At 42.2% G+C, this 20,193-nt stretch overlaps 1 protein-coding gene across 1 annotated transcript; it reads left to right on the forward strand.

The window, feature by feature from the left end:
- The first annotated feature begins 1,873 nt into the window (after nucleotides 1–1,873).
- On the forward strand, nucleotides 1,874–14,513 carry LOC142656662 (NADPH oxidase organizer 1-like). Its single transcript, XM_075831587.1, has 8 exons — nucleotides 1,874–1,933; nucleotides 3,006–3,086; nucleotides 4,389–4,464; nucleotides 10,024–10,201; nucleotides 10,380–10,567; nucleotides 10,647–10,760; nucleotides 12,239–12,356; nucleotides 13,835–14,513. Exons 1-8 carry the CDS (start codon nucleotides 1,874–1,876, stop codon nucleotides 14,409–14,411), a joined length of 1,392 nt encoding a protein of 463 aa, XP_075687702.1. The 3' UTR covers nucleotides 14,412–14,513.
- The last annotated feature ends 5,680 nt before the right edge of the window (nucleotides 14,514–20,193 follow it).

Genomic DNA, 20,193 nt, shown 5'->3' on the forward strand with positions numbered 1-20,193 from the left:
CTGTTATTTAGCCATGTTTGACAGTATTATTTGGGCACTGTATAGCTGTTATTTAGCCATGTTTGACAGTATTATTTGGGCACTGTATAGCTGTTATTTAGCCATGTTTGACAGTATTATTTGGGCACTGTATAGCACTGTTATTTGGCACTGTTTCACGTATTATTTGCCAGAGAGAAAAGTAATCACAGCACCGGAGATTCAAAGTGAAGTGCAATATAATGGGTGCAAGCCTCAAAAGAACCTGATCCAAAGTCCCATGAATGGAATCCACAAATATCAAGAGACAAGGCAGCACATCCAAAATAAATGGTAATTTATACACCCACAGGTGGGTGAATAAATTCCCATTTATTTTGGATGTGCTGCCTTGTCTCTTGATATTCACGTATTATTTTGGCCACTGTATAGCTCTTCTTTGCCACTGTTTGATAGTATTATTTGGGCACTGATAGTACTGTTATTTGGCAGGGATGGTATTATTTGGCCACTGTTTTGGGAGCATTATAGTGGTATTACTCCATTCCGTCCTCCCAGAAAAAAAGGAAATAGACCCCAACAGAAGTTTTGACATCTGATAATGCAGAAAATCTGGTAATCCAGTGCATAAGTAAACTTTTATACACTTGCATTTGGTTATCCAAAATATTTGATAATCTGGCACCTATCAGGTCCAATTAAAGGAACCTTAAAAAGATCTGCCATGTGATTAACGAATCATTCGGATGTAGATCAGTAAATTATTTGCTATGAACTGGGAGTGAAAATTATTTGTATTAAGATCATGTGCGTTGGTAGTAACAGGTATTGCTGCATTGCAGAATTTAAGATACTTGAACATGAAAAACCAGTTCATCTGAATTACGTATTGGTGGAAATTTTTTCAATGCTGAATTATTGCATGAGATCTATACGATGACATCATCACCTATTGCTGGTCATTGCTGGAGCTACGTATGAGGGGAGGCTGACCTGGACTTATTAACCGATGCCTCAGGGCAGAGCTGAGAGGAGGCATAGGAAGGGGTGCAGTTGGTTTGGGCTCCACATTCACCTCACCTACAGAATCCATCACAATGGCTACCTAATGGGATCACCAGGAGCTATAGGGGTTGTATAGGTAGCAATTGCAACCGGCCCCAACACATTGTACAATAACGTAATCACACTAGATGGTGGTATCACAAATGAATATATTATATCATGTGTAAAGCTTATAGCATATCATTAGATATGGTGTCATGTGAAGTCATTGATTATAAGGTGGAGCACCCTGGTATAGATTTAGCTCTGGGGTCCAGGAGATCCAAGCTACTTCTTTATCAGGATATCTCATATAACTATCCAGCTGATCAGAAAGAAGGAACTGGCTGTCAGAGGACAGCTGTTCCTTCTAGTAATAGGGAACTGAACAGCAGTCATATGACAGCCGCTCCATACTCTCCTTCCTGCACCAATCCCTTTACAGTGAAGGTAGCACGGAAGCAAGCAGACCCCAAAGGCACCTGCCTTTACATGAAAGAGGAGCTTTGGAAGTGAGTGTTGCTCTTTAAGGGAGCTGGGTGTTGTGCTCAACATCTAATACATTCCTATAACACTTTGTATTTCTTTATCCGTTATGATACATGCGTTGTAAATGTTTTACAATGTGTTTGATTTTGGTAAAGTATTTGCATTGGCACTGGGGTTATTGATCTTTTTTAGGTGTGCTGCCTATAAACTGATACTGGGAGGTCAGAAAAGGACAAAAGACAAAGGGACTGAGCAGTTTAAGGATGTTTCACGGATAGCCGCCCCCCTCCCCCTGTTCTTCATCCTATGAATTCCAAGGTTGCAGTTTAGAAGTTTAGTATTTCTGCAGGTGACGGGAAAGATGAGTCGGTACCCAGTAGACGCTAAGGCTGTTGGACTAGTGCAGCATGATAAACAGAAGGTAAGCTTCCATTGCTGCTTCGCGCCCCCCACTCCCCACTTTCTGTAGAATTTCTCCTTCACTTTGGTGACATTCTTCCTTACTGTAACAGCACTGCAATTTATGGCCGTCTATAGAATGGAAATGGATGCAGAGTACAGACTGTCATAAAATTGTCTGTAGTCTGTAAATGGACAGCAGGGAAGCTGTAGAGGGATGATCCCCACCCCAGTATTACTACATAAGTGCTATCAGATCACTCCTGAGAGATATCCCAATGCTCTCACTAAATAATGGCCCTTTTACACCGGCCAATTATCGGGCAAGCGAGCGTTCACAGAACGCTCGATCGCGATCATTGCCCAGGGCAACGATCAGTCGATGAACAATCAAATGCTCGTTCATCGGCTGATTATATCGTTTTGGCAGCATAAAATATTATCGTTGTCGGCTGCACATCTTGGTGTGTAAACAGGGAGACGCGCTGCCGACATGATGATAATGTATGAGGACGAGCGATCAGAGTTACGACCGCTCGTCCCCATCCATAGCTCCGTGTGACAGGAGCAAACGAGCGCCGATCAACGAACTGTCTCGTTGATCGGCGCTCGTCCACACGGCCTTCGTCGGGCCATTTAATATAACTTTAAGGGAATTGTTAGTTCAGTGTCATGGATGCTCAGATTATAAACTATTAATATAACTGCTCTGTGTTGGTTTGTTTACCTACGTTTACGTCTATTACCGGTTTTATAGGTTTTAATAAGAATTGTGCAAATGTAGCCGTTTTCCTCATCTTAAAAGGGTTGTCTATGGACAATCGCTTTTTGTTAGAAGGATTCCCTAACAATAAACTGAGCATAGGTTGTCCCCTCTTTTGGCGCCCCCCAGCAATCACCAGTAATCTGTTGGGAAACCCAAATACGGCGCAGCACTACTACAGGTGAAATGAAGTATTACACAGTTTTTATTTAAATGAATGGGTTTTCTGTATAACGCATGGACTTTGGGTCCTCCGGCGCACAGCTGAGATTCTTGAGTAAAGTGCGGCTTTGGTGTTTGTCATTTATGTCATTCTTGATGGTTTTTGCAGCTCTACATGTTCTCCATTCTCTGGTCGGACAGTAATAATATTCTTATATATAGAATATATGAAAGCTTCAAGGATCTCTCAGTAAGTCATTACTATTCTCTTTTATTATTCACTATTTAAGGTGTGGAGCATTATATTAAAAATGGGATTAAAATTGTAGTCTGTTAAATAATGAAAAATGAATGACATAATAACAGTCACAGAGTCCCCACAATAAGATCCACTGTGCCGCCTAAAAAAAGCCACAGAGTTCCCATAAAATCAGCCACATATTCTCCATTACAGCCTCAAATTCCTCATAAAAGCCACAATGCCCCCATAATAACAGCCACAGAGCCCCCATAACATCCACAGAGTCCCCATAATAACAGCCACACAGTCCGCATAATAACAACCACAGTTCTTCATTAATAACAGCCACAGTGCCCCCATAATATCAGCCACATATTCTCCATAACAGCCACAGTGCCCCATAATAACAACCACAGTTCCCGAATAATAACAGCCACAGTGGCACCATAATAATAGCACTAGAGTTCTCATAATGACAGCCAAAGCTCCCCCATAATAAAATCCACAGAGCCTTGATAGTAGCAACCACAGAGTCCCTATAATAACAGCCACAGTGCCCTCATAAGAAAAAAGCTACAGCGCCTCCATAATAACAACCCCATAATAACAGCCATGGTACCTTCAAAAAACAACCACATTGCCTCAATGACCGCCACAGTACCTCGCCCATAATGACAGCCACAGTCCCTTAATCACAACAGCCGGAGTGCCCCCATAACAACAGCCCCAGTGCTCCAATGACAGTAATAGTGCCCCCATAATGACAGTCACAAGTGCACCCACAATATACCAAACACACTTTCTCCTGCTTCCTTCAACTGTAATAAAGTGACACGTTCACAGGTCTGAAGAAGGTACCGGTGCCGCAAAATCAATGTATTACTGTCCTCCCCGGCTTCTGGACGCTCCTGGTTGTGTGGAAGACTCGCCTGCTCTGCCGGAGGCCTCCTCTTATTTCACCAGAAGTCACTAGGAAGGTGTCCAAGTTTGTGTAAAAGAATAGATGAAATAAGTTGTTTCACATCATACGTGTGATCCGTACTGCAGGCCTCTCCCTGGTCCTGGAATCCAGGGTCATATAGTGACATCCCCTATAGAACGCCATTATAGCCGCCGGGTAGAATTTGGTACTTTGCAGTATTAGATGGGGCAGATCTTGACCTGGAGGTCATTCATTGGGCCTTGTGTATTCACTTGTCCTCTGTACTCCCATCATTATAAGATCTTATCTCAGGCAGAAGACGCCTCTTGTGGCCCGCAGTAATTACGGAGTATAGTAAGTATAACCCGCATTCTGCTTTGATCATCTAGAAATTACTTATAAAGAAGTTTCCACTGGAGGCCGGAGTGGTCAATAAGACGGAGAGAATTCTTCCCATACTGAAGGGTAAGTGGCGCATTTACTACAGACAGAGCAGATACAATGTGGGAGAAACTTCAGGGCCGGACGCAGTGACCTGTGACGTTATGTCGGTCTGTGATGAGTGTCACAACGATGACATCACACAAAGGATCCCAGTAACCGGCAATGTACATGTCATTTATCTTATGTAAATAAAGTTATATCCTTGTATAATAAAAGGTTCCACAACTTTCTCATATACTTTATGTTTCAACGCTTCATCTTTTTCAAGATCTCTGCTTACTGTCAGTGAATGGAAACATTGACATGTCTTTCCAGAGGCCGAAACCCTGTGCAGACTTAATACTTCTCACAGCTGAGGGTTAAATGCATCTATCCTGATTATTTGCTGCAATGTATCAGTGAAGGTAAAACGTCTAACGTTTAGGCTGTTTAGCTCACATAGGGTGGTGTAAACTGGATACAATTGTGGCAAACCTTCAGCTGTGAGAAGTATTAGGTCCGAATGTTTTTGTTTTTATGCTCCAGATGTAAACAATGGAAGTTTCCATTCACTGACAGCAAGAAGATATCTTGAAAATGGGGAGCAACTTAAACAGAAATTGATTTGTTATACACAATACCCATTTGTGTGGGGATTTTCGAGCCCGGGGACCCTCACTGATTAGGAGAACGGAGGGGCTACAGCACTAGCTGGAGTGCCACAGCCCCTTCACTACTGTTACTAACAGAGCGCCATCATGTCCATGTGGCTGTGTGTGGCACTACAACTCAGCCCTATTCAAATAATATATGAATGGAGCACATATATATATATATACAGTATAAACTCCATCAATGTTAACATATTATTGCACCCCCTATAATAAATATGATTTTATTTTATTTTTTATATATTGGCTATAATTTCCCATGACTTGTATTTATGGTGGTTGAGGTGTTTCTTAGACCACGTTCACACGGCGTACTTTTGACACATTTCTATGCGTTTAACCCAAGGAAATACGCATTAAAAAAATGCACATTTAAAGCTTCCAGTTGACTTCAGTAGAAATAAGCTGCGTTGGTGTGTGCGGCGCATTTTGTTTTACATGGGCGAAACGAATATATGCTTTGTGTAAATTAAAAAAAAACTACATCATGTTTATGGAAGGCTTTAAAATGCTGCCTATAAAACGCTTGTTTGCTATTTTGAGAGTTTTTGCATGGGTACATACGTGCGAAGTACACGGCGCATATTTTTAGACCAGTACGTTTTTAAGTTACAGTATTTAGAAAATCAGCATAAAGAATGGATTAAAAAAACAGCATCAAAATACGCGTGTTGATTAAAAACAACACGCGCTTTTTACGCAGGTTGCGCGTCGTATTTTGTCTGCCTGCAAAATGTCTATCTGTCCTTAATTTACTGCCGAGCCGCAAAAGCAACTGCAGGGAATTTAATTTCCCTGCAGCTGCTAATGAACTTATATTAGTGAAATGCAAAACAAGCAGCAAGGTGTCCCTGAAAATTAGGCTCAAACTTTGCAATAAGGCCTTGTTCACACAGGGTGTAAAAGCACACAGTTTGTCCGTCCAGAACTCGTCCGAAAAACCGCATCAAATTGTGGTGCAGATTTTCGGGCGGAATGTCTGCTGCGGAAACCGTGGTAGAATAAAAAAAATTTTTTTACTTACAACCCAGGAAAATGTGTTCAAATCTCATCCACTCTGCTGCTATTGTTATACGTTGCGGAAAATTAGTGTTCCACATTATCGTTGTAACGAAATAGGGTACAGAGGTAGCAGACGCACCCAGTCAGGGTGCCTGAGGGGGCTTAAAGGCCCCTTTGCTACATAAGGAGGCACCAGTATTATAAATGGCACATGATAAATGGGGGCTCTGATACAGATTTTGCATTGGGGTCCCTGGGACTTCACGTTACTTTTCTGCACTGCCATGAGTTACCATATGAATTTGCTGTTAATGTCTGTGTACACCTTTAAAATCGTGTTTGTTTGTTTTTAATACAAATGTCTATCAGTGTGTTTTGTGCAACTTTCTAAATACTTTTTATTAAAAATTAAATATTACAATTTTTTATATTAAAATTAAATATTTTAACTGTAACGAGTGCTGAATCCTGTATCCGTCAGGTCAGCGGCACTGACGGGCTCAGTGACAGGGGATCCTGTGTCTCTGACAAGGGGGATCAAGCTGTTACCGATCACATCTAAGTTCATAAGCCTGATGTGATCGATAACAGGTGGATCTGACACGCAGGACCTACTGACACTGAATCCGTCAGTCCCCCTGACCTGACGGATTCAGGTCTCAGCGCACGATACAGCTGCTCTGTACAAAGCAGCTGTAGCTCAAAAAGTACAAATCATTTTTAAGAAAAAGTATTTAGAGAGTTGCACCAAACACACTGATAGACATTTTTATATAAAAAAAAAAACCCCAACGATTTCAAAGGTGTACATAGCCCTTAAGAAATTGGCCGGTGACACAATGGAGGTTCTACAGAAAACACATAAGAGCGTGAACTTTTGTCTCTTCAGTGACTATGTCAATATTAGACTTTCACATTTTTTACAAGAACCAGGAAACGCCATTGTCATATATTTAATAGTAACTGTTTAATGTGGGAAATTTACCAATCTGACAATGAAATGTTGGAAGACAATGTTAAAGTGCAGCTAAACGTTCGACAAACTTCTTGTCGTGGAAGTCAATGGCTCAAAATATAATAGACTGAAATTTAGATGAGTGTTCCAATAGACACTCACGCCAGGAACTTAATCCAGCATCCTAATCAGGATATTTCATACCGATATATATCGAGAGAGGAGAAAAAGACACACAGACGCTGCTGATATGCTCAAAATGCTCCTCTGGAGGTTTATTACCGAACGCCACTATAATAATATCATTCGAATGGGGTGTAGACTTGAAGTTAACCAATCAGAGGCAATGTGACAATAATTCTTATTCAGCCAATTACAGACATACGATACATTCCAGATACATCATTATAATTCTTCACACATCAGGTTTGCAGGTGCCTTATCTCTCTTGGCAAGAATGTTCCTGTAAGATGGGGGAGGCCTTCCCACAAGCATATTTGCCACCCTCCCTTCTCACTCCCTGTGCCTTCTCTGCAAACTTCGTATAGGAACCAAGGTCAAAGATAAAACATACGAAATCAACATTACTTGCATTAAAGGAACAATGTCTTTCTTATTCACTACAAAAAACCAAGATGGGAACTCCAGACAAGATGGGAACTCCAGACAAGATGGGAACTCCAGACAAGATGGGAACTCCAGACAAGATGGGAACTCCAGACAAGATGGGAACTCCAGACAAGATGGCTGCTGCACGAAACGAAATCATTTAAACATTATTATAATCACTATTACATATTACATATCTTAGTAATTCGGCCTCCTCCTTGATAATTCACAATGTAATTTCATACAGAGAATATAAGCAAATAAACCATCCTTCACATTCTGACATGTCATAGTGACATGTCAGAAGTTTGGATTGGTGGGGGTCCGAGCATGGAGACCCCCACCTATCGCTAGAACGAAGCAGCTGAAGCTCTCGTGTGAGCGATCAGCCGCTTCGTGTGTGTTCGGCTTTTTCCGGAAATAAATGTATCGGTGTACGGATTCAATAGAAAGTCTATGGGCCTGTCCTCCGATACATTCCGGAAAAAGCCGTACAGAAACTAAGCGGCTGAGCGCTCACATGAGTGCTTCAGCTGCTTCGTTCTAGCGATTGGTGAGGGTCTCCGTGCTCGGACCCTCACGAATCCAAACTTCTGACATGTCACTATGACATGTCAGAGGTTTGTAGAACGTTTAGTTACCCTTTAAGGATTTCATCAGTCGGTGTATTGCCTACATTAGAAATATATAAAGCGAGTTCTGTCTATTGATCCAGTTACAAACCATTGCCTGAAATCCTCATGCATATATAAGATACTTACCGTATGCACATATCCTGAATATATATATATAGGGTTATAGGTGCTTATCCTGAATACATATTCACCAGCAAAGAAAGGCAGCAGCACTCAATTCCAAGCAGAAAATCCTGTAATAAACGGGTGCCAGCAAGTAGTCTTGATCCAAAGACCATACAGATATCCAAGAAATAAATATATATATATATATGTATGTTCTTATCCTGAACATATAGAAGTAGGACATTTTATTGGAAGTTTTCTTCAAACAAAGTCCCATTTATACATAGTGCGACTGGCGATCCATTAATTTCTATGAAGCTTCCTGACCCACAAGCCGAACACCGACTCCGGATGTCCCATGCTTCTCATGGATCACTTCGGGGGACTTTCGGTCACCTGTTCTCCTTATCTCTGGGGGTCCCAATAGTCAGACCCCCAGCGATCACACATGTATCCCCTATCCTGTGGATAGGAGATACGTGTGTTTTGTGGAACAACCCCTTTAAGTGGTTAAATATTCCAGAACAATATTACAGGACATGGGATTGGTCAACATGGGCACACTAAGGCTATGTTCACACGGAGTATTTTGCCGAGTTTTTTGACGCGGAAACCGCGTCGCAAAACTCAGCAAAAACGGCCCGAGAACGCCTCCCATTGATTTCAATGGGAGGCGTCGGCGTCTTTTTCCCGCGAGCAGTACAACTGCCTCGCGGGAAAAAGAAGCGACATGCCCTATCTTCGAGCGCTTCCGCCTCTGACCTCCCATTGACTTCAATGGGAGGCAGAGAAAGCGTATTTCGCGCTGTTTTATGCCCGCGGCGCTCAATGGCCGCGGGCGAAAAACGGCGCGAAAATCGGCGTGCAGGGAGAGGAAAATCTGCCTCAAAGTTCCAAACGGAATTTTGAGGCAGATATTCCTCCCCCAAAATACTCCGTGTGAACATAGCCTAATACTTGAGGTCGTACAAAATTCATACACTAAGGCCTAGGTTAGATGATGGGATTGCAAAACAGGGGATTAGATTTGGTCTACCAGGCACTATGCCTTAGCACTATAATACTTGGGGCTGGTCAACGTTGGCATACAAATATTTGGAGTTGTACAAAAATGACATGACATAATATGATTTGGGGTTTTACAACATTGGCGCACTCAGGCCTTGGCTAGATGATGTCTTCAGTCGCATTCGTACTCACTCAAAATTCACGTGACAGATGCCTCCATAAGAAAGCATTGCGTTGTGATGTGAACATGTAACATGTAACTATTTTCCTTTAGGTTTCCATTGCTTTTTGAAGGTCAGAGTTGCATCGCATGATGCGCTAGTCTAATTAGTAAAAAAAAAACCTGATAGCTAAAGGAAACCTGACAGATCCATTATAAATCAAAGAGAGTAAACAAAGGGAGTAAAAAAATTAAACAAATCATAACTGATCGTGTCGGATCGGTCAAACAGATCATAACTGATCATAATCGATCATAACAGATCCGTCATATGTCTCATGTGTCCTGTAAAAATTAAAAACATGATGCCAGTGTGAACAGAGCCTAAATCCAATAAGTCTTTGCAATGTACATCATGCCAAAGTACATTTCTTTATTTTTTCTTTGCTCTTACAGATGCCCCATTGCTGTTCCGCAGTAAATTTTCCAACCGGTACCTGGAGAGACTCCGTCTATTGGAAACTTATTCCAAGAAACTTCTTCAAATTGACTCCAAGATCTCCCAGTGTGAAGAAGTTACCCAGTTTTTCTCCCCTAACATGCAGGATCTTACTCCAGCCTTTCCTGAAAACAGGTCAGTATAGCCGTGGGCTCTATCTTGAAGATCTTAGAGAGAAACATACATGTATGGGCAGATATATCACCAACACCACCAATCATGGAGACATTTTTTCACCCCTGATTGCTTATTCTCAGAGTCTTTGTGCAAGAGAAGTACCTGAAACCATATCATGACTATCTCTTATTTACAGTATCGTGATAATGCCATCAGACAATGACCAAATGCAAAAAGAGGTAACGCTCCCACCAAGGTCAACACAGCCCATCATATCAGAAACTTACATCTGCATCGATACCTTTGAGGCCAAAGACACCAAGAACAGGTCATTTAAGGTTCAGAAGAATCAAAGCATTGATGTCCTAATTAAAGATCCTACTGGTAGGTTCAACATCTCACTAGGAAAAAAGGAGTGACACCCAGTAAACCTTAAAATTTGGCTTCTGTTGCTTTCTTGTAGGCTGGTGGTTGGTGGAGAATGAAGAAAAACGTGTGGCCTGGTTTCCGGCTCCTTATCTGAGAAAGTTGGAGTCCTCAAATGATAATAACTCAAGAAATAAGTCATTCAATAAAGGTTGGTAAAGGACACAACGTAACCTCGAGGTCCTACCTTCATGACTAGGACTTGGCCTATGACAAGATCATGAACAGATCAGAAGAAGGCACTGGTGGGGGCTTATGGCCAATGTTCGCTCAAAGCCTTTGTAGCTAGTGAGCACTATTATCTCTTAGCCGGCGATACAGAACTGCATCAAATAAATAACGTACAGCGTCCTAATAATTCACCATACCACAACCAGATACATAGGGCCACACAGCATCCAGGTAAATAGTGTTATACAGCATCCAGGTCTAGGGCAGCGAAGGGCATTGTCTGCATCCCTGGTGGTCTAAAGCAGTAAAGGTGTTTGTATTTTGTACACAATGGCTCCTTCCTTCATCTGATCGGCGATGGTGTTGGGATTTAGACCAATCAAATGTTGATGACCTATTTGAAAGATGTAAATGGGCCGCGCTGCCCAGGAGTGGCACTAGCTGACTGCTGGGGCAGGAATACAAGTGGTCATAAACTTGCTAGTCTGGTCACAATTTAGGTATTCAATGGATTAAGTAATTTGCTTTGTGATTAATTGGTCAGATGCTGTAAGGGGTTATATAGGAGCACTCCCCCAGGAAGTGGCCTCCGGACACATTGGAAAGGAAAGTTGTAATATCTGCATCCCTGGTGGTCTAAAGTAGTGAAGGGATTAATGTCTGCATCCCTGTGGTTTAGAGCAATGAAGGGGTTAATGTCCGCATCCCTGTGGTCTAGAGCAATGAAGATTTACAGGAGGGGTTAATGCCGGTATCTCTGGTTTTCAGGAGCAACAAAGGGGTTGGTGTCAGCATCCCTAGTCGTCTAGGGCAGGATTTATTGCCATTATCCCTGGTGTTCTATGGCAGTGAAGGGATTAATGTCTGCATCCATGGTGGTCTAGAGCAATAAAGGGGTTAATGTCAGCATCCCTGGTGGTTTATGGGAGGGCTTAATGCCGGTATCCCTGGTGGTCTAGTGCAGTGAATGGCTTAATTTCAGAATCCCTGGTGGAAGGCAGAGAAGAGGTTAATCTTTCATACCTGGTTTTCAGTGGTTTCAGACTCCAGCATTGACCTGGCTGTAACAGGAAGATCAACACTGATCGCTCAGCTTCCTGTTCTCCGCCTAAACAGATCATAGAGATCATAGCGATTAGTGCAGAGAGAGGAGATAGGGAGGGTGTAATTGTACAGCCGCTTCTTTCTGTAATCAGATGGCAGCTTAAAGGGAACAGTGCTTATTATCAGTAGCCTATGGAATGAAAGACAACCCCTATGGGTACTGTGATGGCGGACGTTAGTGGTTGTCACCCAACATCTTTTACCTATATAGAGACTTAAACAAATAAATGATTTATGTTTCCAGGACAATTACTACTATACAGATAAGTCTCCGCTGCCCCCCCCCCCCCCCTCCGGACTCAGCGATGCAAATAAAAATTTAATAAGTCAGCATGTAAAATGTCATTTCTCCAGGAACGTATTACTATGCAGAGAAGGGCTACGAGGCTCAGTACAAGGATGAAATCTCTCTTGCGGTTGGCATTGTGGTAGAGGTGATGGAGAAATCCGAAAATGGATGGTGGCTTATTTGGTAAGAGGTTTTTATTTTTTACAAACACAGATTAAATTAAAGAGGAGACTACACTTAAAGCGATGTGTCTGGGAATAAAAGAACTTGTCGACTTTCTCCTAGAAACAGCGCCACTCCTGTTCATGGGCTGTGTCCAGTACTGCAGCTCGGCCCCAAAACCAGACACAGCCTGGGCAAGAGTGGCACAGTTTTTGAAAGCAAGCAGCCATGATATGACATAGGCATACACAGGGGTTATGTCATGTGTATCTATTCACAAGCCAGTATGGCTGCTAGGTGCAGAGGTAGCTGATTTATAGTATAAGGGGGGCACAATTTTTCCATCTGCATTTCAATGGGTTTAAGAAATTAGAAAAACAATTTTATGGCGGAAAAAAAAATTCCGTCATAAACAGCACCACTCTTGTTCATGGGCTATCACTTGAAGCTGCAATACCGGACAGAGCCTATGGACAAGAGTGGCGCTGTTTCTGTAAGAAGAAAAGTCAAGTTTTTTAATGTTAGTAACATCGTTGTTTGGCCTGATGATGACGCTAGTCCGGCATTGAAATGCGTAGCCACTTGCAATAAAGCCTATTTGTATCCATATGTCTCCTTTGCTTTGTAAACCTTACGCCAGCAGCGCCACTAAGGTTCACCACTTTTTGAATTTTTTCCCAAAAGTTTTTTTCCTCTCCTCTTCTAGCCTCCCCAGCGGGAACTTTCCCACAAGTTTCCGGTTCTTGTGTACCTGGCTGCAGCGGTTCTATGGATTTGCTCCAACTATAACAAACGTCTTTATAACCTTAGACTTATTCACAAACTCTCCTGGAGATCCGTACCACTGTTTGGCGCCGTGTGTGTTTTTCACCATTTTTTTCCATGTTTTTTAATGTGACATCCTATAGGCCCCTGGAAGGATTATAGGTGACAGACATATGTAGGGTGATCTAACGATTGCTGGTTTAAGTCCCCTAGGGGGAATAATAAAATGTGTAAAAAAATTATCTTAATTTTTTTTTTTTCACATTTTTCCTTTAATGTAATGTAAAAAATAAATAAAATTGGTATCGTTGCATCTGTAAAAGTCTAAACTATTACAATATAGCATTATTTAATTTGCATGGGGAACGGCGTAATTTTTTTTCAAAAAATTGTCACCTTAGCGCTAAAAAATCTGTTTTAAAAAGTGATCAAAATGTTGTATGTATCAGAAAATGGTACCAATAAAAACTACAGCTCGTCCCGCAAAAAATAAGCCCTCACACCGCTCGATTAATGGAAAAATAAAAAAAGTTATGTCTCCTGGAAGACGGGGAGTGAAAAACGAAAATAAAAAAGCAAAAAAATGTCTCAGTCCTGAAAGGGTTAAAATAAGGCTAGATGATTATTCACTGACAAATGTCATTGAGGCTTATAATGTGACTATGTGACTATGTGACTATGTGACTGCTTTATTTACAGTTATCTTCTGGTTTCTTGGTTTCTTCCTCTTCTAGTTACAATGGAAGATTTGGGTATGTCCCGTCCATGTTCCTCAAGCCATATAAAAACCCACACCAGAAACTGCAGGTCACCTTGGACCATCACCTGTCTGGCTCCTCTCCCAATCTCTCCAAGGTTGTTTGGAATCTCGATACAGGATCTAACCCCCAACATAGGATCAAAGACGTTGGGGTCCATAAGGGCAAACTAGAATGGATGAAGTCAATTTCATTGAATGATCTCAATGATTTATCAGATTCACCAGACCCGATATTTGCCCAGTCAAGCCGACAAAGAACCGTATATGTAGAATGGGAGAAGCAAGACACTGAGGAACTCGCATCTCCTTCCATAATTGGGGAGCCAAGATCCGTCCGGACCAAGGTCTTCCTCCATGATTGGAAGGACAATGTGGAAGAAAAAGAAAGGAAAGATTCTGGATTTGATGAACGTCTGTCACCAAGGACTTCAGTTTCTTCAGCCAGCGCTGACCCCTCACCCCCAACTGTACCCCAAAGGCCGACATTGCAGGAGATCCGGTCTAGATGCACCACCATAACAAGGAAAGCCGCACATCAAGGAAGTTTCTGAACCCGTGCAAAGGACTATACCTAAAGAAGAAGACCTGTTTTATCGTAAGGCTGCCCATGCACATTGCAGCCGCGCTTCCAATAATGCATGTTTTACCGCAAATTGCCACGGTTTTGCCATGTGGTTTTTGTCCACGTAGCTTGTACAGGTGAAGTACATGGATTTAATGTGCTTCATCTGTACGAGCTCTGCGTGCAAAAACCGCATGGCAAAATCACGACAATTCGTTGTGAAACCAAATGTGGTCTTGCCAAATGTGGTTCTTGGCCACGCAGCACACAACCGCTGCATGGTCACTACATGTGTGGGCACCCTAACAAAGCCAATCAAAATCTTAATTATCAAATGTCTGTACACTCGTGCCAGCTATAAGAATATATTCACACGGTGCGGTCAAATCGCAGTTAGTTAGCACAGTTACAGCAATAAACCGCGATTTGACCGCAACGTGTGAACGTACCTTAAGAGTGAATGTGACAGTGCCAGCGACAGCCACATACAAGGCCCAAGTAACCATATGAATGTGCCAGCCACAGCAATGCCTAAAGTAGTGACAACCATATTGCCCATATAATAGCACGAGTAATATAGCTAATATAACAGTGCCAATATTGGTGTTTATATAATAATCTACGTAGTTCACTGCCACTCTTTCCTCCAGAAATCTCAGTGATATGAAATTTGACAGCTTCATTATAGTAAAAGATGACAGATATTAGCATATTTCTTGCAACAGTCCATCAAAATAATACTGCTGCCTAAGGCCCCATGCACACGACCACCATATAGTGCCAAAATAACAGCATAATATAGTGCTCAAAAGATAGCACCAAGCAGTGATAAAATACCACCATATAGTGTCCAAATAATACTGCCCAATTAACAGCACCACTTTGTGCCCAAAAACATCAAACATTGTCAAAATATCGGCATCATACAGTGCCCATATAACAGAACCATAAAGTGCCCAAATAGTATTGCCCAATTAACAGCACCACTTAGGCCTCATGCACATGACTGTGGTGGTGTGCACGGCCGTGATTTTCGGGTCGGCCGGGGGCGGAGTGTCACCCGCAAACCGCCCACAAATCGTGGGCCGTGCACATGGCCGCGGCCATTATTTGCTATGAGCCTGGACCATGCACGGACCGTGGAAACCATGGGCGTGTGCATGGCCCCATAGGAATGAATGGGGCCACAATTCTCCCCTAGATTTTCGGGGGAATTGCGGCCGCAAAAGCACGTTCGTGTGCATGGGGCCTTAGTGCCCAAAAACAGTAAAACATTGTCCAAATATCTGCATTATACAGTGCCCAAATAATATTGCCCAACTAACAGCACCAGTTAGTGCCCAAAAACATCAAACATTGTCAAAATATCGGCATCATACAGTGCCCATATAATAGAACCATAAAGTGCCCAAAAAATATTGCCCAATTAACAGAATCACTTAGTGCCAAAATAACAGCAAACACTGCCCAAATATCAGCATCATACAGTGCCCATATAATGGCACCATACAGTGCCCAAATAATACTGCTCAATGAACAGCAGTTCAGGGACTTCCCTGACAGGAGCATTTCTGAGCAGTCGGTCACCATCCAGTATCTGTCTCCATATCCCTATAGATTAGTTTCATATGAGAGGATTCAGGTGCGTGACTGCAGGCAGGTGTAGTGTGACCCTCTCTCACCTCTGCTGCGCCCCCTGCTGGTAGATGTCTCACACTGAACTGCATTTTACTCCAATAAACTTAAATACATTTTATGTGCAGGGTTTCTTGTTTTTAGAACTATGCATTAAAACAATGCCCATGTACCATGAGGGCATATACAATAGAGGCCGCCAATGTTATGAGGTACATGGAGAGAGGGAGCCCAAGCTGTGGTGGACCCCATATGCAAAGTGGACTTGGGCAAGGCTTTGTATTTACACGGGCACTGCAATAATACCGATTCAGTGGACCAATACTGTATATCCTTCTCTGTTGCCAAGGATGGTAAGAGAAGGGAGGCAAACATGAAACAATGGGGTACATGACACAACATTAGGCGCGCACACCCTGGCATGTAAATTGGATTATGAATGTTTTTTTTTTTTATTCTTAGTTTTGCAACAGCTAGAGATCCACAGATATGTGACCCCTGTATTAGAGTCTCACCTTGTAATAACCCAAGCATGCCACATTGTCTGTTTTGCACATGGCAAGGAAAATCGCGCCCCCAAAAGCACATGTATGTTCCCCAGGGGCATACACAAAAACCATGGGACGGCAAAGACAAATTCATCATAATTTAATATCCACATAAAATTCTCTGCTCCTATTCACACAGTCATAGGGGTAAATGATACAATTCTGTCTGAATGCAGCCACCACTAGGGGGAGCTCACTGCATATGGATTTATACCGCTAGTATTGAACTGAATTAGAGCTGTATAGATCTATATGCAGTGAGTGGCAACTTCAAGCAAACGCAATGATTGTGTCATGGGCCCACTCTCACCACGGGCCCCCTGTAAGTATGCCACTGTGCTCCGCTATTACATTATTCTCTGGTTGAAGGCAGAAAATGACGGTTGAGGGATGCATTATATAATCAGTGACATCAATTTTCCAAAGATTATATCAACAATGATCTATTAATAGAGACATAACTAGTTCTAAAGCGGAGGATCAGACAGGATATGATAATGACGAGTCCTCACGTTCCTGAGGTGCCCAGACTCACACATGTCTAGATTCTTCCTGCTATATAGACCCCCTCTATGGGGGTCTATATAGGGCATATGGACAGGGGTTGTTTTGGTGACACAACCGCTTTAAAAAGTATTGAAAATCACAAGTACAGTGAAACCTCTCCAGAAGACCACCTCTATGAGAAGACCACCCTGATCTAGGCCAGATTCTTCTGTGGTGGATGTTTATTGGCCTTCTTCTCTTGAGTGGTTGTCCCATATAGGTTTGACTGTATATATAAGGAAGCGCCATGTCTTCTGGATCAAGGGCAATAACCAATACAAGGATCATTACTGGTCTAGGAGAACTTGTGTAATGCGGCTGAGGTGCCTTCAAGCCGTGTTTTATTGTTATTATAACGCCATCTTAGTACTTTCAGATTCGTGTTATGGAAAGAGGAAACATCATTTTCTGTAGTAATTATAGAGATGGATAATTAGATTCTGGATGTGATTATATCGTATGGCATGGGTGGTAAAATCCGTTTTTCAAGGGCGTTTCCCCGTAGTAAGCCTCTGTCACAACACCTAGTATACTGGTTATTCCTGAACATTTAATCTCAAATATTTAAAAAAATAAAAAATAAATCTCATCTGGCATATATGGCTAATATAATAGTGTCAATCATTGTGCCCATATAGTTGCGCCAACTTTAATAACCTAAAATCACTGAATTGGCTATACTTACTCATAAGGGCAGGTACACACACCACTTCCCAGCAGGACGCAGATAAACCAAAATGCTACATAGAGGGAGATTAACTCTTAATAATCGTATAATAAAGTCTGTTGACTGAGATCAGGAAAAAAACAGTGACACCGAATGTCATAGGCATTGGAAAAAGTGATGGGGTGCTTCATAAATTAATGCTGATTGAGCCAAAAAGAACATTCTGCAACCCCCCCCCCCCCCCCCATCCTGGTTTTTAGAAGGGATCAAAAGTAGAACCTCCAACTACAGATAAAATCTGAAACATTTGCATCTTCAATATAGAAAAAGATTACAGATATTAGCATATTACTTGCAACGGTATATTCATATAATACTCCTGTCCATATAATACCACCATATAGTGGCCAAATAATAGCCCCATTCAGTGCTGAAATACAACCATACAGTGCGCAAATAAGACTGCCCAAATAACAACACCATACAGTGCCCCTATAATAGCACAATACAGTGTCCAACTAGCAGGACCATATAGTGCCCAAGTAATAGCACAATACGGTCGCCAAATAGCCCGGTTAGTAAGAGGGAAATGGTGCCCCTTCCTGCTGGGGTTTCATGTCAACTTAGTAACAGGACAGTCTGGTGCTTATTGAGCCTCCTATCCATTTGTTGCAGAACAAAAGGGAATTGTTGCCCTCAGCAGGGCCTGGAGAAGTAGGCATATGCCTGACGAAGACCTCAGCCCGAGGTTGAAACGCGTTGCAGCACATTCTCTGTCACCTCTTTTTATTAAAGTGATCCTATTTTTCACAAATTCTGGAGTGCTGTCTCGTATTTTGGAGCGTATTGGTATTTGGGACACTGGTCGAGTGTCCGAACGGGAATTTTTTGCACCCCACACAGAAGGAACGGTGTTGCTTTTTCTTTGTTTTTTCTCCCTCTCTCTCTCTCTCTCTCTCTCTCTCTCTCTCTCTCTCTCTATATATATATATATGATATTATATATAGAAGGAACAGGTAATGCGGGGCAATTGAATGAGTAATTGTCCACCCGACAGCCATTACTTTACTTCCCGGACTAACACGTGCTGGTAGTCCTGCCTTGGGAACCAAGAGCTTGTCTTGACCCTGGCCCTCGGGCTGCTTTCCCCTTCCTTTATTTGCTAAGGTAGCGGTCCCTATGGAGAGAGAGCCTTGGCCAGGATTATATTATATTATCCATGTACAAGAAAGATGTGGCAACCTGATTCAGTGCCCCTTACTTTATTGGAACCATAATAGCAGCCTCCTTGGCTGTCTCCATGGTATATACAACCTTGATGGAAATGAGCGGCGTGTAAGCTACACAGGTATGACTAATCGAGTAACATACACAAGATTAACAGACATGGAGAGGGCGAGGAGAGCAGGGAAGAGTTTCTGTATATTTCTAGAATGATTGAGTGACTGGGTGACCAAATACAGCTCTTCATGGCCTCCAAAATGACTGACTATGTTTGCAACTTCTCAACCTGCAGTAATAGGAGCTGCTCTGGAGCACAAACTGCTGCTATAACAAGTGAAGTACTGAGCAGACTGAGAAAACGGGAACGGGATAATATTTAGGTGACGAGGTGCTTTAATTGTCAGTGTATGTATTATATACTGGACGCTCCACTTCCAGCATTCACCGTTCTAATGAATCATATAATAATATTGTAATCATTTGGTGGTTACGTCCTATGTAAGGAATTTGGAAAGTTTTTGTTTCCTCAATATTTCTAAACACAAATTCTATATATTATAAACTTCTGGATATTTTATGTCCCCGCATTGAGGAAGTTAGAATAATATCCTGCAGGCAAATGTGTATGATTTATGTACCAAATATGTGTACATGACAAAAATATTACATCTGTGCTATCTTTACAGCTTCTGTCCTTACGTCAGGGACTCATTTACTTAAAGGGGTTTTCCAGTTTTTGTTTGTTTTATTTATTTGTAGAATAGGAAATTATACGGTTTTCTTATATACAGGTATTAAAAATTCTGCTCACATAACTTTATTATACCAGTGCGATAGCCTCTATCCATAGGGTAACTCAGGGACGTGACTAGGAAACACTGTGCCCCATAGCAAACGTTTGACTGGGCCCCCCTCCCCTGGCTGCCATACAGCCCCCCATTGTAGATAGTGCCCCTTGTATATAGTGCCCCTTGTATATAGTGCCCCTTGTATATAGTGCCCCCTGTAGATAGTGCTATACAGCCCCCCTGTAGATTGTGTCATACAGCCCTCCCTGTAGATGGTTCTATACAGCCCCTCTGTAGATAGTGTCACACCTCCATTGTAGATAGCGCCCACCTCCCCCTTGTAGACAGTGCCATGCAGCCCC

The sequence above is a fragment of the Rhinoderma darwinii genome, chromosome 6 (assembly GCF_050947455.1).
Source record: "Rhinoderma darwinii isolate aRhiDar2 chromosome 6, aRhiDar2.hap1, whole genome shotgun sequence".
Lineage (NCBI taxonomy): Eukaryota > Metazoa > Chordata > Amphibia > Anura > Rhinodermatidae > Rhinoderma > Rhinoderma darwinii.

Excerpts from the sequence above, each read along its gene's own strand:
- LOC142656662 (XM_075831587.1), top strand. The coding sequence starts at position 1,874 with ATGAGTCGGTACCCAGTAGACGCTAAGGCTGTTGGACTAGTGCAGCAT. Across the intron at positions 4,465-10,023 it reads AATTCTTCCCATACTGAAGG|ATGCCCCATTGCTGTTCCGC; the intron begins GTAAGTGGCGCA and ends TTGCTCTTACAG. Across the intron at positions 12,357-13,834 it reads AATGGATGGTGGCTTATTTG|TTACAATGGAAGATTTGGGT; the intron begins GTAAGAGGTTTT and ends TTCCTCTTCTAG.